Source organism: Neurospora crassa, linkage group VII (assembly GCF_000182925.2).
Source record: "Neurospora crassa OR74A linkage group VII, whole genome shotgun sequence".
Classification (NCBI taxonomy): domain Eukaryota; kingdom Fungi; phylum Ascomycota; class Sordariomycetes; order Sordariales; family Sordariaceae; genus Neurospora; species Neurospora crassa.
Window position 1 is genome coordinate 1,949,751 of NC_026507.1, and position 24,379 is coordinate 1,974,129.

At 53.3% G+C, this 24,379-nt stretch overlaps 8 protein-coding genes across 9 annotated transcripts; 4 read left to right on the plus strand and 4 right to left on the minus strand.

Annotated features, from left to right (window-relative positions):
- Nucleotides 1-36: 36 nt before the first annotated feature.
- NCU06058 (amidohydrolase 2) lies at nt 37-1,683 on the minus strand. The gene has a single exon (XM_954728.2). The coding sequence runs from the start codon at nt 1,431-1,433 to the stop codon at nt 450-452; it is 984 nt and encodes a 327-aa protein (XP_959821.1). The 5' UTR covers nt 1,434-1,683; the 3' UTR covers nt 37-449.
- Nucleotides 1,684-1,971: 288 nt separating this feature from the next.
- Nucleotides 1,972-3,789, plus strand: NCU06057 (GPI mannosyltransferase 1). The gene has a single exon (XM_954727.2). It carries the CDS (start codon nt 2,174-2,176, stop codon nt 3,635-3,637), a length of 1,464 nt encoding a protein of 487 aa, XP_959820.1. The 5' UTR covers nt 1,972-2,173; the 3' UTR covers nt 3,638-3,789.
- Nucleotides 3,790-3,882: 93 nt separating this feature from the next.
- Nucleotides 3,883-7,038, minus strand: NCU06056 (hypothetical protein). The gene is made up of 2 exons (XM_954726.3): nt 4,648-7,038; nt 3,883-4,583 (listed from the first exon to the last, which is right to left on the minus strand). The coding sequence occupies exons 1-2, from the start codon at nt 6,194-6,196 to the stop codon at nt 4,315-4,317; spliced, it is 1,818 nt and encodes a 605-aa protein (XP_959819.2). The 5' UTR covers nt 6,197-7,038; the 3' UTR covers nt 3,883-4,314.
- Nucleotides 7,039-7,636: 598 nt separating this feature from the next.
- On the plus strand, nt 7,637-12,264 carry NCU06055 (extracellular alkaline protease). The gene is made up of 3 exons (XM_954725.3): nt 7,637-9,239; nt 9,438-9,565; nt 9,636-12,264. The coding sequence occupies exon 3, from the start codon at nt 10,649-10,651 to the stop codon at nt 11,948-11,950; it is 1,302 nt and encodes a 433-aa protein (XP_959818.1). The 5' UTR covers nt 7,637-9,239; nt 9,438-9,565; nt 9,636-10,648; the 3' UTR covers nt 11,951-12,264.
- A 700-nt stretch (nt 12,265-12,964) lies between these two features.
- Nucleotides 12,965-16,364, minus strand: NCU06054. Of its 2 annotated transcripts, none has more exons than XM_011396923.1 (4): nt 15,286-16,364; nt 14,149-15,208; nt 13,923-14,090; nt 12,965-13,850 (listed from the first exon to the last, which is right to left on the minus strand). In XM_011396923.1, exons 1-4 carry the CDS (start codon nt 15,351-15,353, stop codon nt 13,701-13,703), a joined length of 1,446 nt encoding a protein of 481 aa, XP_011395225.1. In that variant the 5' UTR covers nt 15,354-16,364; the 3' UTR covers nt 12,965-13,700. The 2 variants fall into 2 exon arrangements, with proteins under 2 accessions (XP_011395225.1, XP_011395224.1); XM_011396922.1 differs by having other exon boundaries at nt 13,911-14,090.
- A 658-nt stretch (nt 16,365-17,022) lies between these two features.
- NCU10683 (NRS/ER) lies at nt 17,023-18,687 on the plus strand. The gene is made up of 2 exons (XM_001728201.2): nt 17,023-17,970; nt 18,029-18,687. Exons 1-2 carry the CDS (start codon nt 17,515-17,517, stop codon nt 18,476-18,478), a joined length of 906 nt encoding a protein of 301 aa, XP_001728253.1. The 5' UTR covers nt 17,023-17,514; the 3' UTR covers nt 18,479-18,687.
- Nucleotides 18,688-19,235: 548 nt separating this feature from the next.
- Nucleotides 19,236-22,280, plus strand: NCU06052 (DnaJ domain-containing protein). The gene is made up of 3 exons (XM_954722.2): nt 19,236-20,047; nt 20,127-21,361; nt 21,425-22,280. The coding sequence occupies exons 1-3, from the start codon at nt 19,942-19,944 to the stop codon at nt 21,626-21,628; spliced, it is 1,545 nt and encodes a 514-aa protein (XP_959815.1). The 5' UTR covers nt 19,236-19,941; the 3' UTR covers nt 21,629-22,280.
- Nucleotides 22,281-22,353: 73 nt separating this feature from the next.
- Nucleotides 22,354-24,250, minus strand: NCU06051 (hypothetical protein). Its single transcript, XM_954721.3, has one exon. The coding sequence runs from the start codon at nt 23,809-23,811 to the stop codon at nt 22,702-22,704; it is 1,110 nt and encodes a 369-aa protein (XP_959814.1). The 5' UTR covers nt 23,812-24,250; the 3' UTR covers nt 22,354-22,701.
- Nucleotides 24,251-24,379: the final 129 nt, after the last annotated feature.

Here is a 24,379-nt window from a genome sequence, read left to right on the forward strand (position 1 = left end):
GGGTGTGAAGCAGAGCGTTTGATGCAGAATTAATTGGTAGCGTAGAGGTATGCGCCCCGCAATCGTTAAGCTTCCCGGACCCATAAATATTAGCGCTATAGGGGTCTCTAAGATGCCCTATACATTCGACACTATTGGCAGCCTGGACAGAGGGCGAATTGGGGGGAATAGTTACAGACGATAAATTCAACCATTTCGGGCAACGCAACAATGAATTCCATGCCTTCCATTTCTTCTCGACGTCGAACAAGTCTCTCCTGGGAATCGAAACCTACTTCAACCAATTCGCCCTCCATCGCTTTTCCTACACTGGATTATACAAAATCGAACAGGAAGCCGACCACCCAAAGCAGGAGGATATGATAAGTACTGGACGAACACTTTTCCACATCTCGACATTATAATCAACAATCTCCTCTTTGCAAACCCCCATAACCTCCCGTCAACCTTCAAAGCTTGGGCACCTGTACTCTCAAGAGCTTCTCTGCGTTCCCGTGCGCAATCGCCTCAAGTTCCTTCTTACTGACCAACCCGCTCTTTTCCAAATCGTGGATCCATTCAAGGCCAATCTCGTTTTGCTGAAAGGGATAGTCGACACTATACAGGATGTGATCCAGCTTCGTGTTCGCCAAAATGCACCTCAATGGGTTGAGACTCCAAACGCCGCTTGTGGTGATCCATATGTTCTCGTCATAGACGGTTTTGAAGTCTCGCTGGAAATCCCCCCATCTGCGACTCAAGACCTGGATCCGTTCCAACATGAAGGGTATCGTCTCCCCCATGTGGCCGATGATTATCTTGAGCTTCGGGTGCCTGTCGAACAAGCCCGAGGCGAACAGGCGAAGAACATGCAGTGCTGTCTCGGTATGCCATCCCAACCCGCTCGAAGCCATACTCATGGCCGCCCCTTGGGTGAAGTTACCTTGATAATGTGGGGCCATGTCTTCGCTGGCCCACGTTGGGTGAAGGTATATCGGTACATCGAGTTCCTCGGCAGCTGCCCAGAACCCTTCGTATTCAGGCCCATCGAAGAACTTGCCATTGTGGTGGTTGTCAACCAGGGCACCCACGAAACCCAACTCGGTGATGGCTCGGCGAAGCTCTGCGGCTGCCTGGACTGGATGGCCCATGGGTGCCACGGCGAACCCGGCAAAGCGGGCTTTGCGTTGATCTTTGGCATTGATAATACCGGCAAGTTGGTCGTTTGCTGCATGGCAGGCGACCGGATGGTCAGAAAGACCTGGTACGTGGCTGATGACCTGAAGTGCGACACCACCAGCGTCCATGTCACGGAGGCGTAGAGCGCCGAGATCGACGGCCTTGTCATATACGCCATCGACATGCTTCAGCTGTTCCGAGTACTTTGGCTTGAGGCATTCAGGAACCGCCGAGGAGAAGAAGTGCTCCTCGAGGGTGATAAGAGGAGGCGTCATTGTTGCTGGATGCTGCTGTTGTTTGGTACTGTGATGCTATTATCGGCGTGTAGGTGAATTGAGAGCCACGTAGATACTATTTTACATCTCGACCTTGTGTATCGTGACCGCCGTTCTTTAAGTACGTCGAGGCACTCCAGGTGCTTCTGCGCGTCGGTGTGGGAGGTTGTCGTCATAGCTGCCACGAAGCGTCCACCTACCGGGAGGTACTTGGTGTAGATCTCGGAGCATGGGAAAGACTAAATAAAACGTGCAGGTCATTCATTTGCTTTTAGCTATACATAGGCACCCGTCTCATCAGGACTGTCTCATAAACCAGGATTTTTTTTGTGAGTTCTGATGCATGTTTTGGAATCATTGTCAGAACATGGCCACTTGTGATATGTGCATCCCGATTACAGCAGACGAACGAGTAATGGCACCAGTGTTACCCTGCGATGCGCGGGGGCACTCGGTGTTCATGTGATAACATGCACAGCAAAGCCGTAATTTACCGTATTGGGGCATGAAACTCAACGCCTGCCAAGAATCCTTCTCAGCCCAAACACCCCTGAAATCTGGCATCAACACCAAGCCTGCTCCCACAGCAGAGATCACATTTTCACTTCGTCGAAGCCTCGTCTGTTCAACTGGTCGTCCGATCAAGTCGCAAAGGAACAGCCCTCATGGTGCCGTCAATAACCCATCCAATGAACCCCTAAACATAGCAGCCACCCAGCCAGAACACCAAACCCTCCCAAATGGCGACGACATCACCAGCGGCCCCCCGGCCCAAGTCCAAGTCCTCTTCTCTCCTAAGCACCCTTTTCTCCCGACCACTGCCCCTTTATGTCTCTGCCTTTCTCCTCCGCATCGTCCTCCTCCTGTACGGCCTCTGGCAAGATGCCAACTCGCCGCTCAAGTACACCGATATCGACTACCTCGTCTTCACCGACGCGGCCCGCTTCGTGTCTCGCGGTGAGTCTCCCTACGCCCGCGAGACATACCGGTACACGCCTATTCTGGCTTGGTTGTTACTGCCCACCACATGGACGGCAGGCGCGCAATGGGGCCCCTGGGCGGCCAAGGTGATCAATGTGGCGTGGTTCAGCTTTGGAAAGGTTCTGTTTGCGGCGGCAGATTTGGTGGCGGGGTGGTTGATTGAACAGGTGTTGGTTATGGGGAAGGATTTCCCTTCTTCTGCTGCTAAAGGAAAGGAGAAGGACACCGAGAAGACTAAAGAGGGAGGAAAGAAGGGCCCCAGCGTGACAGCCTCCACGGGAATGGACCCCTCGCGCGCCCGCGCCTTCGCGGCCATCTGGCTCCTTAACCCCATGGTAGCCACCATCAGCACGCGCGGCTCGTCCGAGGGCCTTTTGGGAGTTCTCGTCATGGCTCTTCTCTGGGCCGTCCTCTCGCGGCGCATCACTCTTGCCGGCCTGCTTCTGGGATTCAGCGTGCACTTCAAGATCTATCCGTTCATCTACGCGCCCGCCATCGTGTGGTGGATGGACCAGGAACGGCTTTCCGGAGTTAGAGCAGGAGGAGGAGGAGGAGGAGGAGGCCAGAAGAAGACGTCGTCGTCATTCAGAAAAACATTAACACGCTTCCTCACCCTCCCCCGCCTCCTCCTAGCATTCACCTCCCTCGCCACCTTCCTCTCTCTCAACTTCCTCATGTACCGCCTATACGGCCACCCCTTCCTGCAGGAAACCTATCTTCATCACGTCACTCGGATTGATCACCGGCACAACTTTAGTCCTTACAACACCCAACTTTACTTGTCTTCCGCGTCGGTATCACCGTCTCATTCAGCAGCAGAACCAAAATTCAAAATCGAATCTCTAGCCTTCCTGCCTCAACTGGTCCTCTCCACCATCCTCATCCCCCTCACCCTCGCCAAGAAGGATCTACCCACCTCTCTGCTCGCGCAAACCTTTGCTTTCGTGACCTTCAACAAGGTCTGCACCAGTCAGTATTTCCTCTGGTACCTGGTTCTTTTGCCGTTGTACCTCCCGCGGTCTTCGTTCTGGACGAGTAAGAGGATGGGCTTGGTAGCGCTGGGTCTGTGGGTGCTCGGCCAGGCACTGTGGTTGCAGCAGGCATACGAGTTGGAGTTTTTGGGGCGGAGCACGTTCTTGCCTGGGCTGTGGATGGCGAGTTTGGGATTCTTTGTGGTGAACTGCTGGATTTTGGGGGTGATTGTTGGTGACGGTGGGAGGTGACTGGGGTAGAAGTTGGTTGATGGATGACGGGAAGACACCGAGTTGGTGAATTGTATATATTTACGTCTATCAGGTTGTCAACTGATCAGGCAGCCAAGACTGTTTTATATGGAGAAGCCAAAGTTACACTGAAATGCACCTGTGTTCGATTCTACAATTTCAACCATATTGAGTGCTAATGCTTTCGGTGAAACCCGAAGGGAGCATACCATCCGTCATGAGAGCAGTCCATCTGCGATATCTTTCACACGATTTCAATTGACACAGCTAACGCCGCTTAGTCTGTAGACAAGATTTAGATTGATAACAATGATATGCCATCTCTGCGCGAGTGTTGCCACCTCAGGGTACTCTGCCCTCCAAGTCCCGCGACCTAATAGTAAGATCTGTTGTTATGCTAAGACACATGTTAAGGATATCGGATTCCCATATTGACGCCGGTGCCGTCCGACCATTATCCTCATGTTTTAACCCCCAACCAAGATCCGCCTTCCCGCCTGCCTATGTGGCATACCTTGATATCAGGGGGAGGCCCCAACTTTGGAACCAAAACGCCATGCTTTCGAAACGAGAATCAAGACAAAACAAAATCAAACCTTCCCATGTAAAAGATACAGTATATCTTTGGGGCTTTATGCTAATCAGGGGCAAATTGGGTACCGAGCCGCAACAACCATTCAGCCTGAATGGGAAATGGAAATGCCACCGCTCAGCAAACGATAGTTGGACAACTTCAGCGACAGAGCCCTGGCCCTGGGAAAGTCAGGGTTTATGACCATCCTGCCATCTTTGCTGTAGCCAACCTCACCAAACGACTCGGACAATTCCTCGAAGCGCACCGAGGGCCGGACGCGGTTGAGTTCGCTAACAATCACCTCGCTCCAGACACCGGATGCCCAACCGTTGCGTAACTGGAAGTAGGGATTTAACGGGGGAACGGGAGAATCTGAAATACAATGTTAGTCACAAATTCACTGGAAGGAGAAGGATGTGCCCAATGGGTGACATACCGAGGTCGACATAGCGTATGCGCAGGTATTTAACCGAAGTCAGCTTCTCCAAAGAGCGGATACCCGCGAGTACCAGAGCCTCAAACGCCTTGATAAAAAACATGTCTGTGATTCCCGACCCAGATTCGTTCCAGTGTGCCACGTTTCGGCAGCAGTTCTTGACTGTAATATCGATCGATTTGAGACGTGGATTCCGGATGTCCTTCAACCGGTGTGCCAGGTCGATGAAAAACTGTTTGCAAACCCTTCCCGTGTAAGAAAAGTGTTCCATAGAAGGTAATGCCGCAGCTTGTGCTAGGGTCGAGCAGAAATGCACCTTTGTCCTGACTTTGTTGAAGTAATGGGGAAAGGATAGTTCTCGCCGATAATCGCCTTCAATGCAGAGATTGAGGGTGGACAGGCTCATGGGCTGCCCAAGGACTTCGGCCATGGTGAGATAACTCTTGGACTTGGGCTTACTGTAGGAACCGTGCCATTCCTGCAAGTTGGGGAGAGCCGACATGATGGCTTCCCAGTCTTGCAGGCTCCTGATCAGGTTCCACTGTCCCTTGCAGATCAGTGTCCGAATGGTTTCGACCTTGGGCATCGCCCTAAGCTGCCCGCGTTCTTCCCGAATCCAATGTCGCACTTTCGGCGCCTTCTTTCTTTCGCCACCTTCCAGGGTAAGGACGGAAACTTCAGGAAAGGTCTCGGCGACGAAGTAGAAGGCCTCTTCTAGGGAGCAATTGTTGCCCGGTAATAGGTAGGTCGCATTGGTCAAGCCATCGGCAGTGACGGTAGGCAAAACATTGGTGTTGGAGACTGCCAAGGGACCATACTTTGGCTGGAAGACGGGAAACCAGACCTCGATGTGCTTGACGTAGCAGCGCAAATGCGGGTTCTGGCAGAACCAGGAAAACGAGCCGCGCAATGATTCGATCGTGGCCTTGAGCTTGATGTGCCGATATAGTCGCTCCTGGATCAGGATCCTCCATACACTGCTGACCAACGATAACTCTGACAGTTCCCTTCGGCGCGAGTGCCTCAGTGCGGTGCCCCATCGTACAATGGAGCTCTTTGAGGCTGGCGAAATGCGGAAGCCGAACAAGTGGTCGAGGATGCATTCGTGGATCTCGGCGGGGAGGTGGTTGAGGTTAACGCCAACGCTTTGGCTCGGACCGGGCAGAGCGCCGGCAGACGGTTGACAGTGGCCGGGCTCGTCTAGATCCATCAGGTCCTCGGCGGGACAAGTGGCTCTTCGCATCGTGGCATTTCGAGGATCCGCGTGCGGAAACGGGGTGCTGCTTGGACGGGTGGGTGGGATGAAATCTTGCAGGCCAGCCTGGTCGAGTGGTGGGCTTGACGAACCCGGCGATACCGGATTTGAAGCTGTGGTCATGATGTTGGCCAACTCGACCGTTGCCCTGCCCTCCTCTTCTTCTTGCAGTGATTGGTCCCTCTCGGCTCTTGGTAGGCGGGTGTCCAGAGTCAAGGGCTCGGAGTGCATCGGGTCGCTGGGCGGTGTCATTTTGGAATCTCTGGCGTATATGGTGGATGCCGTACTAGTCATCTGGTGCCTTCAAGGTCATGACATGCGGGCAAGCGAGAAATATGTCGTCTGTCTCGCTCTGAACAAAGAACGGGCGTGTAGTGATGGCCGAGTTTGTCGCAATGAAGGCGACGTGAGGTACCTAGAAGGATGTCCAGAGTAATGGAATGGTACGTATGGTGGTTGATGTGAGTAGGGGAGGGGGGGGGGAGAGGAGAGACGAGACCAAGGACGGAACAACAACACGGCGGCGCAGGGAACGGAGAACAGGAGGACGAGGAGCGCGACCTGATGGAACGACGAGACTATGAATCGCGAAGGCTGGAAGGCTGGACTCTGGAGAAAGACAACGAGCAACGAGGGGGTTGCTTGGGTCGCGTGCGCCGTCGGAGGTGGAATAATTCGCCCTGCGGGAGGAGCAAGTTGCTGTCGCAGTCGCACATCCAATCCAAGACGCCTCGATTGAGCACTGAGCGCCTGTTTATGCCTGTACTGCGTAGGTTGTCTGCGTGCGCTATGGGCCGATCGGTGTGCGATAAGCTGCCGAGATGGATGTAAGTCCTGTTGTCTCGACTTGGAGGAGTCGCGTGCCAGGAAAGCAAGCGGAATGAACGAGAGGCAGGACACTTTGTCGACACTGCAGCAGGACGGCGGGGAGAAAAGTCACAGGTTGACGCCGACACCCCGACAACAGGACTTTTGGGACGGCTTGTTGACCGGGATTCAAACGGCCAGACCGTTCCCCAGGCTTAGATTGGCAGGTTCCCTTTTGGATGATGGGGTTGGTTGGGGGGGGGGGGCATGCGTCGCTGCCGGGCGGGCGTGTGGTGTTTGAGTGGCTGCAGGCGGGCAGTGAGGTGTCTGGTTGTGGCAGGCTGCAGGTGTCTACACTACTCTATGGTAGAGTCTAATTACTACCTACCTACCTAGCGGAAGTGGATTAGTGCATGGTGCCCGAGACATGGAGAGTGGACGGGCAGGACCCAACCTCGGTGGATTATCTTGGGTTCCCTTGAGGCTGTGGCGGGTAATAAATAGGAAATGTCTACTTTTGAACAAGATCATATGCAGAGTATATAGGTAGGTACACTACTAAGTAAGAGTGAGCTCGTGAGGCAAGGGCCCTTTGGTGCTACACTACAGTACTGTAGCGACATGAAATTGAAAGAATCGAGCCGGGTGGCTGGTGAGCCATGTCCTTGGTCAAGTTGTTGTTTTGTTCCCTTGTTGTGAAAGTGGGTGAGGTGGTGCCGTGGATGGCGATCATGGCGGAGGCTCGGATCCGATGGAGGCTGGGAGGGAGATAGATGGCAGAGGACGGAAAGCTTCTTCTAACAAATGCCCCTCTAGGATGATAAAGTACCGCATGCGGATTCAAGGTACCACTAACTCTGGCCCACATGCATTGTTGGTTGGTGTCGACAAGAAGCGACGGGAGACCCTACCCGCGACTTAGGTCAACGGAAGTGGAGAACGGACAATCTGTCGGAAACCAAAACGTTTAAAGGACGATCTTGGATGAACGACACTGCCCCCCTCCTCATCTCCCTTGTGTGCCACGGCAGTGTTGCCATCGATATGAGGCCCTATTTTTGGATTGCACTACACAGATTTTGCACTTCTTGTTTATATACTTGTAAAAACACTTTTCCTCCAGGCCTTCCCAAGCCTCACACATCGTGCGAACAACTGGCAATCCATCAACAGACGGGCACGCACCCAGAAATCCTACTTACCTTTGCACAACGACAATCACAGCGCATTGAATAGCCTGCCTCCATTGTCATGATGCCGTTGTTCAAGCAATACCGACATCACGATACTCAGTGGCAATCAAGGAAAAAAAAACCTGTCGTGCTGCACTAAGTCTGCAAGGAATCGACACGACTTGAAAATCATGACGATAGCCCATCTGGCACTTGATGCGATGCATGGCCAAGATACCTCATCTTGAGCAATATGCAACTTTTCGGCGAGAGAGGGGGGGGGAAGAGGGGCACTAGTACGTACGACAAGAACAAGATCACGCCCGGTATAGGCTGTGCAAGTACCGTGTGTACTCGTCAATCACCAAGGGCAACAAAACAACAAGGCTGTCTCACATGCGTCATTGAAAGCCCTCCAAAGAGACGGAGACCTAATCGGAGCCGGACCCATTGTTGGTAGGCCGGCTCAGCTCCAGACATCGGGATTCCGGAGTCCGAACACGGCACGGGACCTACACTCCCGGACCCCACTCGACTAAAGTGGAACTCGACTAACCCAGCAAACACCCGGACCCTATTCTAGACTGCCGGCTTGTGAACGGAGCACGGGGAGCACGGGAGCGAGATCAGTACCTACTATTCTACTATAGTAGTCCCGTCCCGTCAGCTCCGTACTGAAATCCGAATAAGCGCATCAACAACTTCACCACCGTCTTTGATGGCCCAGAGTGCCCCTCGCCACTCCTCAGTTTCAGTCCTCTCCGGGCCCGTCCGATCAATGTCTCCTTCCTCAATAGGATCATAGCCATTCAGCAAGGTGCTCCTTATATGACTCTGTCTTAAACTTTACTACTGTCAAGGGTCTCAAGCTTCAGCACCACGTCTTGTTATAACATGATCCCACTTCGGAAATGACAGTGTGGTGCCGTTGCAATGGTAGCATTCGCTCAGACACGAAACATGATGCAGCGCCGCGAACGACACCCGTTTGGTGGAGACTGCCCTGGATGCGGAGAGGCGCTACGCTCTGTCTTGGCGTCATTGGCGACGTGTTTCAGACTGCAAACCAGCGCTTGCAATACTAATCAATCCCCCGCAGCGACTGTTGAGCCTCCTCTTCCCTTCCTCGCCCACCGCACTCCCAAGTAGTTCACGGGCGACGGCTCTGAACCCGCGTCATCATCATCATCGGCTTCATCACAATCAGCACGTCAAGACACTGCGCGTCTCAGGTTCTCATGTGCTGATATCATAGCTCTACTCCATGTAACAGACCCCTTTGTTTCCTTGGGCGTCATGGCTTTGCGTAGCTATGTATGACGGTTAGACAGATATACATAGGTATGAGGGAGGGTACGGTACGTATTTGCCCAACGATTCGTGTGCCTTGGTAATGATCGTTCCTTGTCCACTGCCGTCGATCGCCAAGAACCGACCAAGCGAGCCTCACCAACACCACAGGCATGGCATGTTGTAATTCAACAACAATCCATCATCACAGCGCCTACAGCCGACTATTCAAAGACTAACATACGTGCTTGAGGCATTGCCTTTAGGTCTAAATCCACCCTGTAATCACGGTTCTATCTAGGGATGATATTCATTAGGCGCCAACAGTGATTCCCCCGGATCGATTGGAGAAGCATTCGCATTCAATATCCCGTCCATGCACACGCATATATCAGTCAGTAATTTGCCGGCCGTGTTTGCCTATTCGCCATCCCGAGCAAAAACACACTAACTATTGCCATCAGGAGTGGGTTCGGCAGCATACCCAATGGCGAAACGAATGAGACTATAACTCTCAAAAGGGGCAAATGAACGGACAGAGCTTCAAAGACTGCCCAACCCGCCCAGAGTTCACATCCACGCCAAACATTCGCCCAGACACGCGCATCTGTCTCGTCGCGTGGGATCTCGGAAAGATTCTGTAACCTCCAGACAGTGGCGTTTGAGGTTTAAGGGGGCGCACTCGCCTATAGCGTGACGAATCCCACCTGGCGTTACGGCTTCCTGGGTTCCGAATGGTGGGATTCGGACGGCATACCCCAGCTTTATACCTCTTGGCAGGCAAGGATGTTTTGCTATGCTTTGGCGTCCCGGACATCGACTTCACCATTCAGCAGAACCATCCAGGAACCATCCAGGAGGCCCAGAACCGCTATGATGCCGTAGCATTTTCCCAGTGTCCTGTCCGTGGTAGCGGTCCCTGCAGGTTCGCCAATGTTTCGGTAACGGCCCCCTTTACGACGTTGCCGTCACGACGTGACCCCCTTCTTCGCGACATCATGGACCCCCAAAGGGGCCTCGGGATGCAACTGTCCTCGTTCATGCGCCAGGCTCGAGCGGAATTCAAATAGGCCGGTACTGGGCTGTTTCAATCATGTCGTCTCAACCCAGCATCGACTTGTTCTTGTTTCCCTCTTCCCCCTTCGCTTCTCCTCGCCGTGGGCACCACTGACGGCCTTCCTCTGCCCTCCGGATCTCTTTTCTCGTATTGCTGTGCATACGCCATCCTTCTTTTTGCTTGTTTATACATTGACAAACACGATCCTTTGCCGGCCTTGGATCTTGGTTGATTAAACACTTCGTTCGTTTACCACCAACCTGATACCTCGACATCTGTCTGTGTGACTTTAACTATCGTCCTCTCTTTTCACACGGCATATTCTCGACACTTCGCTGTACAATCTAGGTGGTAGCAGCCTGGACACTATTCAGCATCTTCATCCATAATTATCAAGAAGACACTTAAGAAAACGTCACCATGGTTCGGTTTTCCGTCGCAGCTGCCTTCCTCCTCTCTGCCCTAGGCGTCACTGCCGCTCCTTCGGGAGGAAGACACAACCATCAAAACACCCAGAACACTGGTGCCACCGCTGGTAACGCCGCCGGTGTTCCCGTCGCCAACTCCGACATCAGCAACATCATTCCCGGCCGCTACATTGTCGTCTACAACAACACCTTTGGTGAAGAGGCCATCAATGCCCATCAGATCAAGGTCACCTCGCTGGTGGCCAAGCGCAACCTGGGCAAACGCGACGCCAAGACGGGCAGAATCATGTCCCCCAGTGTCAAGGCCTTCAAGATGGGCACATGGCGCGCCATGGCTCTCGACGCCGATGATGACATGATCAATGACATCAACTCCGCCCAGGAGGTCGAGTACATCGAGGCGGATCAGTACGTCAAGCTCAACGCCCTCACCTCGCAGAACTCGACCACCACCGGCCTGGCCCGCCTCAGCCACGCCGGCCCGAGCAAGAAGGCGGCCCCCTACATCTTCGACAGCTCCGCCGGCGAGGGCATCACCGCCTTCGTCGTCGATACCGGTATCCGCGTCACTCACTCCGAGTACGAAGGCCGCGCCACCTTTGCCGCCAACTTCGTCAACAACGTCGACACAGACGAAAATGGCCACGGCTCCCACGTCGCGGGTACGATCGCCGGTGCCACCTTTGGCGTCGCCAAGAAGGCTAAGCTGGTCGCCGTCAAGGTCCTCGACGGCTCCGGCTCCGGCTCCAACTCGGGCGTGCTGCAGGGCATGCAGTTCGTCGCCGACACGGCCACTTCGCAGAAGCTCGGCGGCAAAGCCGTCTTGAACATGTCGCTCGGTGGCGGCAAGTCGCGCGCCATCAACAGCGCCATCAACCAGATTGCTGCCGCTGGCGTCGTCCCCGTCGTCGCTGCGGGTAACGAGAACCAGGACACTGCCAACACCTCACCCGGTTCCGCGCCCGCCGCCATCACCGTTGGCGCCATTGACCAGCGCACCGACGCCCGCGCCTCCTTCTCCAACTTTGGTGCTGGCGTTGACATCTTTGCTCCCGGCGTCAACGTCCTGTCTGTTGGCATCAAGAGCGATACTGACACGGACACGCTCAGCGGCACCTCCATGGCTAGCCCCCACGTTGCTGGCCTCGCTGCCTACCTGATGGCCCTTGAGGGCCTCACTGATGTCACGGCTGTTGGCAACAGGATCAAGGAGTTGGCGCAGAAGACGGGCGCCAAGGTGACGAACAATGTTAGGGGAACAACGTCGTTGATTGCTAACAATGGCAACCTCTAAGGGGTTCAAATGGCAAAAAATATTGGTTGCCTCTCGGGGCAGGGAGTGGAAAGAAAAAAAAAGAGACAAAAATGAAGGGATGCTTGTTTTCTTATGCTGGAGAGGAATGATTACTTGAACTGAAAGCGATCTTGTTACTGTCGTTGTTTACGGAAACGAAGTCAAAGTGTGTATATATAGTCAGCCAAGACAGACAAACCATCGTCCGTCCTCATGCTTTGCGAGACCTGGACTGGATGGAAAGATAAAGGGGTTGTTGGATAATTCATCTTTTTTAAATATTCAAGTCGTTACAAACATATATGACCCAACAATTCCTCAGTGTTTCGTTTGTGACTTTTCCGCTGAACGGCTATCAGCAGCTAGGAAATGACTAGGTGTAGTTCCTACTCCGCTCTGTGACCGTTTCCTTCTCGGCCTAGCAGCAGAAGAGGTCAACAAAAGAAGGTGTTTCGAATATCGACAGACTTCCTTGATCGTAAACACACAACACCCACCTCAGTCAGCCTCTCACTCTCAATTTCTACCTATGTACCTGTCGCAACAACCCCAGTGAGATTTATTTATGCATATACATAGATGCCTATGCATCCGTCCCGTCGTTGTAGGATGTTCCCGAAATTACATATATCAAGACGCGCCCTACTTTTTTCTCTACTTCAGTTCTGTCGCTAGTTGCGTCTCAGGCAGGTACACAAGCCGGTGGAAAGGGATGCTTGTGGTGAAACAGCCACGCAGGTACCGACCCGAACGGTAAGTACGAAGCACCTAATACTAATGTGACAAACCACTCGGTTGTCCGTCAGCTTGTGGCGCCTATCGCCCTTGGATAATCTTAATGGCTTTCTTACCCGCCCGTCCGTCCCGACTTGCATTGGACTAAATTATTTGACTTGGTGTCATCACGTATTGGCTGTACATACACACTCTTTCTTCGAGTGATCGAACATCGTGCATCAAGTAGCACATGGATTCTTCACTTCACTGCTTGACTGAGATATTCGAGCGCACATTAAGAGGTGCAAGTCAATTTTTTATTTTTATTTGTGTAGGGTAATATTCATAGGATCGAGGTTGAACGATAAAATGTACGCAATCCGCCGGCAACAGACTCCTTGCCGTAGAAAGTGAGTCCCTGATGACGACGTGCCCGGATACCAGGCTACTTGCAGAGTGAGGTTTGATTTCAGCACATCTTCGGCACAACCATAGCCATTGATGGTTCTCTCATGAAGAGGGAACGCGACTAGATTGCAATTTGACATCCGTGCTAGCTTTGCGTACACATGTTCATGTCAACGATTGAAGGAAGGGCAGCAATCATTTGAGACTGACTGCCCATTCCCAGATCTCCTCAGAGGTAGATGAACGGAGAGGGGGAAAGAAGGTTCAATGGTCGTTTATTAAAACAATGTTAGTAGTTGTCGTTCCTCGAAACCCAGGCCACGAGGCACACTGATCTTTCATCAGGGGCTGGGTCAGGGAACATAAAAGGGGCATCGCCGTACCCCTTCCCCGACCACGAACGCCCAGCTTGCCGCGTCTCCCAAACCAGAAAATTACCTTTATATCGCCCGCGCAAGAAGGTACTCGCCTCGTAATCATACGAAAGTCATCGCTAATTCAATATCACATGAGATATTACATGCTGGCTTAAACCGATCTATCGTTGGTCGTCTGTTTGTGGTGTCGAAAGATCCGATCAGGCGCCGGTCATTAAAGGGTGTTGATCGAATTGATGGCTGATGCATTACAACTCCTGATGCATCACCGTTGTGGGAATGCTGGATACTGTGGCACTCGAGACAGCAGCGGCACCATTAACCAACGTGCCGACTCTCGCTGTGATGTCTTCGTAGGCCATGTCGAATCGAGCACCCATGAGCCACGCGGCTCCAATCTATACACCTGTTAGCATGTGAACGAGCAGGCCGACCACGCGGAGGTTGTGGTGACGAACAGAAATACCCACCATAAGACCGCCCATAACGAACAGGACACCAATCATGGACAAGACCAGGAAGGTGGTGTCACCATTGTCCGTGGTGTTTGCCGCTGTTTGGTTGGAATTTTGGGCCTGAGCGAGTGCGATTTTCTTGGGGTCTTGGGTGGGGAAAATGGACTCGATGAATTGCTCGATCTGTAGAGGCTTTTGTCAGCTTAGACTCGAAAAGGAAGATGCGGATGACAATTCGTACCTTTCCGCATTGGACGCTGATTGCCAGGTAATTGGGATCTCTTGGATCGTTCTTCTTGTGTATCCTCCTCGCGTATCTGCGGAACACCTCGCACACTACGCGAAGATTCTGTGTCGACTCCATCATGAGCTGGCAGGCGTCACCCTTGGTAATCTTGACGTTTCTCTCAAAAATGGCTGGGTTGCGGAAGACGAGTTCTAATGTTGCGATAGCCATAGCCTGGGGGATAGCGACGAAGTTGAACACACTCTGGTCGCGCATACCGGCCATGTAGAACAAACAATCTTCGGTGTGCTTGAGCGCATTGAGGACCATCTCGGAACTGCACTGGAGCGCCTTTTCCCGGTTCTCCGGTTTGAACATGTCGTCCCATGTGTTGACATACTTGCTCCAAATTGTCTTGGGCCAGAATCGTCGCTTGTCGACGTAATCCTCGTGAATGTCACGGATAATGTTGGTCTTTTGAAGGAACTGACCCATGCTCTCCGTCAGCTCCATACGCTCGAGGAGCGCTGGGTTGGCGAGATTACTCTCGACGAACAGGCGGGTGAGACCCTCGCCCACGAGACCGGCCACGTAATGGCAGTAGAGCTCGTATTCCTCAATGGTGTTAACACCGTTGGTGTTGTGCTCGGCGTTCAAGGCATAGTCGGCCATACCGTTACCCATCTTGACCGTAATTTCGCGAATGATGTCGTAGTAAGGCTTCTTGACCTTCTTCAACTCTGCAATGACATCGTCAAAGTGAACCAGGAGTTCACGATCCTTCTCGTTAGGGCCATTCTCGGTAAAGGTCCAGCCATCAATCTCCATCAAATCGGCGAACTCGCGCAGTAAGGGCTCCTTCTTGGCAAGATCGATAGTCATGTCATCCTCGATCGTATCAAGGCCACGAAGTACCAAGTAGAAGAGGCAGATGGGCATCAGGAGCTCGGGGTTGAGCTCCTGGATGACGGCGGAGAATGACCGCGAGGTCAGTTCGAGATGGCGGAAGCATGCCTTCTCCGTCTCGGTCTCCTTGGAAGGGTCGCGCCTGTGGACGGGCTCATGCCATACCTTCCTGTACGAGTCTTACAATTAGCATGTGGACAGCCCAAGACAACGGGAGGGTGGAAGGGGGAAAGGGGAGGCGCATACCATTGTACGATGGACCTCAACTGGTTGGGATGGAGGAGAAAATATGCGGCCTTCGTAAACGCGCCCATGGTGGTGATTTGTGTTTTGAGTTTGCAACCCAACGTGTCTGTAACTGTGCGCGCAAAGAAAGGCAAAGGCGGTGGAGGTATACCTCAGGGAGTTCGGCGAAGTCGGATAGCCGGATGGATTAGGCCGAATTACACGATAGGACTTGAAGATAAGATTATAGGTTCCAATACATATGAGAGGGGGTGAAAAGAAGTAATACAACAAGAGTCTATTGTGTTGTGGTAGGAAAAGGCCCAAGTCCAAATGGGAGGGGAAAAGAAAAGGTTGCTTCTTCTCGGGGCTGTCGCGACTCCACTCAAACTTTTGAATTCTTCCGGGGAACGGACGAGTTCGAATTGGCGAGATCGGAAAGGGGGGGTCTCGAGCCGGGGAGTTCAGTGAGCTGTCACTGGAGGAAGCTCACTTCAAGCTTGACGCCACCGTGCTGAGGTTGCTGGTTGGGTGTCGTGGGTGACGGGCTGGATGGTTGGTTGGGTTGGCAGGAGAGACGGGGGGGAATTGGAGCGGGATTAGGACAGATTTGGAGTCGGGGTCGGGTGCAGTGGAGACTGGGGAAAGGACGGAAGGAAAGAAAATCCTCAAGCGAAGCGCCGGAGGGGAGAGATGTGGTCCGAGCTCCCCCGGCACAGCGCCGCTTGGCACCAACGGGGCGGTCAGAGTCAATGGGGGTTTCTCATTGGTCAATTGTGGTTCACCAAAGGGTGTAGAGCTGTCAGGGGCCTCATCTACCTGTCTGTGCCTTGCACTAGAGATTCCCGTCGATTTGGTGCTGCTGCTGCTGCTGCTGCTGCTGCTCACAATGAGGGGCAACTGTCTCCAAGTTCGAAGCTTGCTTGAGCAGGTTGGGCTAATATCAGGATCCGTGCTCAAACGTCCGTCGAATAACGTAAAGGCGTTGAGCTGCTGATATTTGGCTCATGTCGAGGATCTTGGATGTAGGAACAGCCGATCTGTTGAAAGTGAAGAACAAAAAAAAGGTGCAAATCACTTTCGGGTTGATTGCAGTTTTGTGTGCGTCTGGCGTCTGCGGGGGATTTTATTCCGAGCTTCCAGATGAGTGGAGTAAGGGTCCGTCCGTCCTGTCCCGTAGCGACGGGACCCGGACTGCGGCATGTCTTTGAACGGGAACGGGAATGCTCAGAATGCAAGCTGATTTGAACGAACATGTTCAGGAACTCGCACGTTTCTGAAACAAAGAACAGTCTCGAAGGCAGCACGATTTCTGGTACTATGAAAGTTTCACGGTACAGGTGCCATCACGAGACTGATGCCACGAATCGACAATATCAGATTACTTTTCTTAGGTACCTCTATCATTGGCAGCCGTACGGCAAAAACAAAATGGACCCTGGCAAACACCGATACCGCTACAACGACGGGCACCTCAAGTACACGTACTGTTACTATTCAATGAGACAGCGAGGCTATGGATCACCCCGTCACAAACAGTCCATCTTCGAGAGACATAATGCACTGATCAATGTCCGGATTTGATACTTCCATCTAGGGCCAAGACCGTGAAAGGGGTCACCAGGGGTCCTATATAGACTTTTTAGAAAAACTGGCTGGCCGCCAACATGCCGCTTTCGATCTTTTTCAACTTTATCACTTTTATTAATCTAATCTAATCTTTTTGCCTTTTGAGGCCATCGGGTGGTTCCCCCCCTCCCCCGCGTTTCCCGGCCAACGGGACAGATCCTGATTTACCGTCTTTTCAAGGGTCCAAGGGGAAAAGCCATCCAAGTGGATGATGGGAATTTCGAGGTTTTGGGATGCAACCATACCAGCGACATTCCCATTACGTAGGTTCTCAAGCGGGTACCTTCAGCCTATGTGCCCTTTTCGGTTGACCTCCTTTCATGTGGCCAGCTCTCCAGACCGCGCTTTCACTTCCAGTTCTGGGCTCTTGGGAAATGCTTTACATTACTCCCTTCCCCTTCTTCCTCCCCACCTGAGCTGGTTTCCTTACTGTGGTTTCTCAGCCCAACAAATCGTCTGTTCAGTCACGCCGTGGCGCTCTCTCCAGATCTACTCATCAGCTAAGTCAGAGCATAGTTTCTCTATTGCCCCGACCCCCCCTCTTGTCGTCCTCGGTTCTGCTGCATCTTACCCTTCGTCAACGAGGTTCAATCTCGAAACCGCAACTCAACCACCCTTCTCATGGCAACAACCGAGATCACGAACGGCAACAGACCCATCCGCTTTCTCATCTGGGGTGGTGATGGATGGGTTGCGGGCCACCTAAAGGCGTTGCTAGAAAGGCAGGGGAAGGAGGTATATTCAACCACCATCCGTATGGAGGACCGAGAGGCTGTCGTAGCGGAGCTCGATAGAGTGAATCCGACATATGTGCTGAACGCAGCGGGCTGTACCGGACGACCCAACGTGGACTGGTGTGAAGACAACAAGGAGGCCACCATGAGGTCCAATGTTGTGGGGACACTCAACTTGACGGACTGCTGCTTTACAAGAGGCATCCACATCACCGTGTTTGCGACGGGCTGTATCTATCAATACGACGATGCTCATCCATGGGATGGCCCTGGCTTTCTGGAGACGGACCCGGCCAATTTTGCGGGCAGTTTCTATTCCATGACCAAGGCGCACGTCGAGGAGGTAAGTCTTGAGACTTTTTGGCCTACGGTCGTAATCACGAGGTTGACAGCTGGATCAGGTAATGAAACATTACAACAACTGCCTCATTTTGCGTCTGCGAATGCCTGTATCGGACGATCTACACCCGCGAAATTTTGTGACCAAGATCTCTCAGTACGAGAGGGTGGTGGACATTCCCAACAGCAATACCATTTTGACGGACCTTTTGCCAGCTTCAATCTTACTGGCCGAGCACGGGGAGGTGGGCATTTATAACTTTACCAACCCTGGGGCTATCTCGCACAACGAGGTCTTGACCTTGTTTCGGGATATCGTGCGACCCTCGTTGACATGGAAGAACTTTAGCCTGGAGGAACAAGCCAAAGTGATCAAGGCTGGTCGCAGCAACTGCAAACTGGATACAACCAAGCTAACAAGCAAGTTGATGGAATACGGCTACGAAATACCCGAAGTCCATGAGGCGTATAGGAGGTGTTTTGAGCGGATGAAGGCAGCGGGGATTCGGTAACTCCCATCCGGAGATGTTCTGGAGGACTTGGTCTCGGCGTGATGAGGTTCGGTTGAAGGACTTTTTTCCCCCTTTTTTTTTTAAGGTTTTTCGTTATTGATTGCTTTTGGTTGGGAGTTACTTTGCACGGAGTTAATGGAACAAGTGGGTATGAGAAGGACCAGATCATTTACATATAATTATTAGCGACGAAATGAAGACGACTTTATTAATACTTGGTTGACTAGAACCGCCAGGGTTGAGGATGCGCCGCCAAGAAGATGATTTGGGGCGTCTTGGGGGGATGGAGGCAGGACACGTATCATACGGAGCTCGCCCAACTGTACATGTGTTGTGGTTGATTGATACATGCACAATACATATGAGAGCTTCCTGGCCTCGACGGCGTTGGAAAGTTATCGCGGTAACGGCGAGTCCAAGCTCGGGTCCGTGACGGTGCTAGAAATCCATTTGCGGGCTCTGGTCACCGGCCACATCTGGTACTCACCGTGACCCGGCTTCACCTCACCGTCGGCTCCTGACACTGACCATGGGCCAGAACAGAGGAAAAGGCCGGTGAAAAATGCAGGCCGACGTCAGGGGATCGCGATCATCACAGGCCCCAGACGAACCCCGCCAGCCCACTTTGGGTAGGTAGAAGTACCTACGTACCCCCGTCTTTGACATGTTCACCCACTGACGGACAGCACGGAGGGCTCCGATGATCCTTCCTGGGTCAGGTTTCCTCGTGAATTTTCGCACTCCCGTCGGCTTCCTGTCGCTGCTTAGGTCGACTCGATTTTTCGCAGATGCCATCAGTCTTGTCCCGTCATGCCATACATGGCCCGAGTTTAGTTGGGTTCAAACTCGGACCTCAAGATTCTCCATGTTCGACTTCCACTTGGAACACTTGAGCGGAACCAAGTCAGCAAGCAGATAGCCGCATTGGCACCTCAAAGTCCAGTGGCATTGCATTTAAATGACAGCGCCGACACCTCAGTGCACCGCAGCCCGCCGTTAGGTAGGTAGTCAGTCCCAGCGTCGCAACCCGACCGAGCGACGTCAACGTAGAGGTAATTTGACTGGGCTGCGTCAGGTTCCATCTACAATCTCTCGCCTTCTATCGGGCCATTGGCACATTTGAACCTTGTCGTCCTCCCTCAGTTAAACAAAGTCAATCAATTTACCTTTGCTGTTGCCCTCGGCTCTCCTTCACAATAGTTATTCCTTCAACGCTGCCACGGGACCTCCGGTTTTTTTTTCCTTTTACTTGGACGTGTGAAGGTCTTTTCTTTCCCCTTTGCCTCAGTGGTTAAAAGTTCCTGATCGGCGGCGCCTGCGGACTCCTCCAAAAATCGCGATCCATCATCGAGACCAGGCAACCTAAACGCACCCGCTGCTTTCATCCAACGGCGCAACTCGACGACAACCAATTTGTAACTCACTCCAAAGTCCCATCTTTTGCGACTCCGCCTGCCGCCACCATGGTGGTCGATACCGCTTACTATGACGTCTTGAACGTCAAGCCCACTGCGACTGAGCTCGAGATCAAGAAGGCCTACCGCAAGCTCGCCATTGTCCACCATCCCGGTAGGTTGCGACACCACTCCTTTTGCGAGTTGGTTCGTCAAACAACAGTAGACTGACATGGTTGTCTCGCCTTAAACAGACAAGAACCCCGACGACCCTACCGCCCACGAAAGATTCCAGCAGATTGGTGAGGCCTACCAAGTATTGTCCGATTCTGACCTACGCGCAGCCTACGACAAGTATGGCAAGGAGTCTGCCCGGCCCACCGAGGGCTTCGTCGATCCCGCCGAGTTCTTCACAAGTATCTTTGGTGGTGAGGCCTTCGTGGACTGGATTGGCGAGATCAGTTTGATGAAGGACTTGACTGCCACCATGGAAATCAGCATGGCCGAAATGGAGGCAGAGGAGGCAGCCGCCGCCGCTGAAGGAGGCGAGTTCCCCGGCACTGACGAGGCCGTCAAGGAAAGCCTCAAGACCGCTGCTGGCGCCACTCCCGCAGACGCCTCCACTTCTGCTCCCCCCAAGGTTGTGGTCGAGGATGAGGCGTCTGCTGCCCCTGCCGCCGCACCCAAGGCCCCATCCCCATCACCTTCGCCAGCGCCTCCTTCAGGCTCGTCCACTCCTCGCAGTGGGAGTCGCATGCAGATCCCTATTCGCCCGGCCTTGATGGACAGGCCCGCGGACGAGGTTTTACCCGGGACTGAGGAGACCAACACCGACATCAACAAGAAGGGCAAGGATAAGAAGAAGGGCGGTCTTTCCAAGGAACAGCGCGAACAACTCGCCGCTTACGAGAAGGAGCGTGCACGTATTCGTGAGGAGCGCGTCAACACCCTCGCGCAGAAGCTGCTTGACCGTATCTCCATATGGACCGAAACCGACAGGGGCAAGGATGTCACAACTGCCTTTCAAGAAAAGATGCGCCTGGAGGTGGAGGAGCTCAAGATGGAATCTTTCGGCCTCGATATTCTCCACGCCATCGGTCAAACCTACGTCAGCAAGGCCACGGCTTTGCTACGCAGCCAAAAGTTCTTTGGAATGGGAGGATTCCTAAGCCGCATGAAGGACAAGGGCACTATGGTCAAGGACACATGGAATACCATCAGCAGCGCTATTGACGCTCAGCAGAGTATGGAGGAGATGGCTCGTATGGAGCAGCTAGGTGGCGAGGACTGGACTGAGGAGAAAAAGATGGAGTATGAGAGGAGAGTCACGGGCAAGATTTTGACAGCGGCCTGGAGGGGAAGCAAATTTGAGATCCAGAGCGTGCTCAGAGATGTTTGTGACGCGGTACTGAACGACAAGAAAATTCCTCTGGCGAAGCGGCTGGAAAGAGCCGAAGCGTTGGTGATTATTGGTGAAATTTGCTCAAAGGTAATTGCCTCAGTCGCTTCTTTGTGATGATTATGCAGAAAGCTTGCTAACAAGGACGAACAGGCTAAGCGCTCTCCGGAGGAAGAAGGCGACTACATGGCTTTCGAGCAGCTCGTCGCCGAGGCCAACCTGAAGAAGGAAAAGGAGTCCAAGAAGAAGGACAAGGAGAAGAAGAAGCGCCACAGCAGCGATAAGGGATCTACTCACTCTGCCCAGGCTGCGGCCACGGCTGCCGACGCGCCCAACGTACCGAAGACCTCGTCATAGGAAGGCGACTTCTTGGTGTAATGGTTTGCTGTTCTCTGTGGCTAGGCTTTCCCTTGATATACAGGCTCCTTGTTTGAGGACGGATCCAAAAACGAGAGGAGGCACGGGAGAGAGTGTTGTATCTCCTTCCCGAGGTGGGGCATATAAACGGTCGGCTATACAGGTCACACTTTTCGCTAAGTGGCAGAGATTGGGCGACCGGAGGACGCGGTTAGGCGTGAGAAAGAAGCCTTGGGCGGCGAAGGTTTTGTCTTGAAGATTTACAAGGGACGATATCGGTGTGTGTGTAATATCAGCGTCGACTGACGGCGTGAGCTGGGGGTATCTGCAGTGAGACTGAGACATGCGTGTGTGAAGGTGGGGGAGGACTAATACCCAAGATGTGTGCAGGAAAGGAAAATGAAAAATAACAGGCCACCCTTGAGAAATCCAGCTCTGTTCATCATCATCATCATCATCATCATCATCACTGCCACAAACCTTGTGAACCTTGCTTTCCTATGACTTATCCTCACGTAGAGCCACGAGAAGATCCCGACGGGAGGGACAATCATCTCAATGTCTCTGATTGGTGTCTCGCTGTCTTCATATGATATGTTTTGGCAAGTTTCCACTATAGATAGGATGCAATTTACGTTGACCTCTGGACCCCCCAAAAAGTCTCTGAACACAACACTTGTAATTGCGAAGGAGTCAAACTAATATTGAAAATGATTGAGGGTGGTGTTGGTTTCAGGAGATAGAAAGTCTGGATCCGTGAGGTGAAACATCCATGATGAGGCTATCTATCTGCCTCAAGGGGTATCATTTCTATAAAGTGGCCGCGTCTGCGGGTCTATACTATCCGTAACAGACAGCGAGCGCTATCTAGCTATATTTTCGCACATGTCTCCCACCCGCCTTCTCTTTCTCAGTCTGCACCGCTCAGCCGTGGACCTTGGGAAGTTACTAGCTCTTGGGCCAAAAAGAGCTTTAAAGGCACTAAGCCCCCAAAATCTACACAGCTTCTCTGCTGCCGTCTCTGTCCCCTCCCACCCCCCCTGACACACAACCTCAATTACATCTTGACACCTCTAATCCATCTCCTCCATACTTCCTCCTCCTCCAGCCCCATTAACTCCTCCATTCTTCGCCGCAGCGGCCGCAGCCTCCCCATCCTCCTCACTAACGTAAATCCCCACCAAACAAGCAGCCAGCATGCCCTCATAGTTCACCCACGGATGGATCTCCCCAAACAACTTGGTTCCGTCCCTCCCCGCGCCCTTGAGCAGCTCCGGCTCACCGCCAGGGTGAAAAGGGATATAAGGCGTGATGTTGTACACCCTCCCCCCAAGCACCATCCATGCGTCCTTGCCCTTGCGGCCCGTCATCTTCCTGAGCAAGCTCGGCGTCACGCGCAGATAAGGGGTATCCTTGGGCAAGCCGCGCAGGTCCGCGGTCGGGTGGCCTGAGAGCCGGGCCCAGTCTAGCGGGGAGTGGCCGGGGGTGAGGACGACGGCGCGCGAGGGCTTGGCGGGCTTGGTGCTGTGGGTGGGCGGCGGGAAGAGACTGCTTCCGCCTCCTCCGGAGGACGAGGAGGGAGGCCCACGGTTCGGGAGGGGACCACCGCCCGGTCGGCCACCGGATGATGGAGGGAGGGGGAGGGTGGAGGTGCCGGGTTGGCGGAGAAGGTTGGCGGGGAGGCTGCCCCGCGCAGCAGCGGGAAGGGGAGGAGGGGGCATCATCATGCTGGTGCTGGAGGTTGATGATGTCACGGCCGGTGTAGGCTTCTCCTCCACCTGTGGTTGGTGTTGTTGTTGGGCTAGTTCGGGAACAGAGAGGGTGAATGCCGGGACCGAATCGCTGGGGATGACCGCCGAGGCTTTAGGGGTTGTCTGCCCCTCTCGAGGAGAACCAGGACTATCGTTGATGCCGTTTTCCAGGATCACCACGGGTGGTGGCAGTGGAGGAGATGCTACATCCTTGGGAACCGCTATCCTTTCCTTCTCTTTCTCGTGCACTTGGTCAACATCCTCTGGCTTGGGTTCCTCTATGCGTGGTACAGGACGTTGCGGTGGACGGGGAAGCTGGTTCTGTGAGGCTTGACGGTAGAGACTCGTCCAGAACTGTTGGAGCCATTCTGGTCGGCGCAAGACGAGGAGGACGACAGAGGCGACAATCAAGGAAATGCCTAGCAGGGCCATGGTGGCGGAGGGTTGCCCGGCTGTAGCGGGGGGTTAGGTAGGTATTGTTGGTAGGTAGATGCGGGGAATGGTGGTCGTCGTACGTTATCGCGGCATTGATGGTTGTATCGACTGATTTTGGGGAGTGTGTGCCAGGTTCCTGTGTCTGCCGTGTCGTGGGGATAAGCGCGACTGGCGCGATACCTATCGCGGGGCAGGCTGGATAGGCCCTACGTGATCGACAGTAGCGTCTGCTTTAGTGTAGTGTAGTGAGGTGACGAAGCGCAGATGGGATGTCAGCCGACGAGATAATAGAGAGCCTTGAAGAGGTCCGGTTGGATCTTGTGATTCAGTGGCGCAGAGCCAAAAGCAAGCAAGGTTCAGTTGAGTGCCCCCAGCTGCCCGGCGAAGGATTTTGTCCGAGTTGGGAGGAAGAATGATGGTGAATCGAAATCGAAATGCATCCAAAGAACTGAACCGGGCAAGACCCCCACCATCCCATCACGTTCAGTTGGATGTCGCTCGCTGAAAGCGCCCTGTTACATCGAACGGATACAGCGACGGCGGCGGGACAAGGGTGCCCGGCCCG

What these genes read in the sequence shown, in the direction of transcription:
- NCU06057 (XM_954727.2), top strand. Translation starts at nt 2,174, where the DNA reads ATGGCGACGACATCACCAGCGGCCCCCCGGCCCAAGTCCAAGTCCTCT.
- NCU06055 (XM_954725.3), top strand. Translation starts at nt 10,649, where the DNA reads ATGGTTCGGTTTTCCGTCGCAGCTGCCTTCCTCCTCTCTGCCCTAGGC.
- NCU06058 (XM_954728.2), bottom strand. Translation starts at nt 1,433, where the DNA reads ATGACGCCTCCTCTTATCACCCTCGAGGAGCACTTCTTCTCCTCGGCG.
- NCU10683 (XM_001728201.2), top strand. Translation starts at nt 17,515, where the DNA reads ATGGCAACAACCGAGATCACGAACGGCAACAGACCCATCCGCTTTCTC. An exon ending in CCAAGGCGCACGTCGAGGAG is followed by an intron (nt 17,971 to 18,028) that starts GTAAGTCTTGAG and finishes CAGCTGGATCAG; the next exon opens with GTAATGAAACATTACAACAA.
- NCU06051 (XM_954721.3), bottom strand. Translation starts at nt 23,811, where the DNA reads ATGGCCCTGCTAGGCATTTCCTTGATTGTCGCCTCTGTCGTCCTCCTC.
- NCU06052 (XM_954722.2), top strand. Translation starts at nt 19,942, where the DNA reads ATGGTGGTCGATACCGCTTACTATGACGTCTTGAACGTCAAGCCCACT. An exon ending in CGCCATTGTCCACCATCCCG is followed by an intron (nt 20,048 to 20,126) that starts GTAGGTTGCGAC and finishes CGCCTTAAACAG; the next exon opens with ACAAGAACCCCGACGACCCT. An exon ending in TTGGTGAAATTTGCTCAAAG is followed by an intron (nt 21,362 to 21,424) that starts GTAATTGCCTCA and finishes AAGGACGAACAG; the next exon opens with GCTAAGCGCTCTCCGGAGGA.
- NCU06054 (XM_011396922.1), bottom strand. Translation starts at nt 15,353, where the DNA reads ATGGGCGCGTTTACGAAGGCCGCATATTTTCTCCTCCATCCCAACCAG. An exon ending in TTGAGGTCCATCGTACAATG is followed by an intron (nt 15,209 to 15,285) that starts GTATGCGCCTCC and finishes AGACTCGTACAG; the next exon opens with GAAGGTATGGCATGAGCCCG. An exon ending in TCAGCGTCCAATGCGGAAAG is followed by an intron (nt 14,091 to 14,148) that starts GTACGAATTGTC and finishes AAGCCTCTACAG; the next exon opens with ATCGAGCAATTCATCGAGTC.
- NCU06056 (XM_954726.3), bottom strand. Translation starts at nt 6,196, where the DNA reads ATGACTAGTACGGCATCCACCATATACGCCAGAGATTCCAAAATGACA. An exon ending in CATACGCTATGTCGACCTCG is followed by an intron (nt 4,584 to 4,647) that starts GTATGTCACCCA and finishes ATTGTATTTCAG; the next exon opens with ATTCTCCCGTTCCCCCGTTA.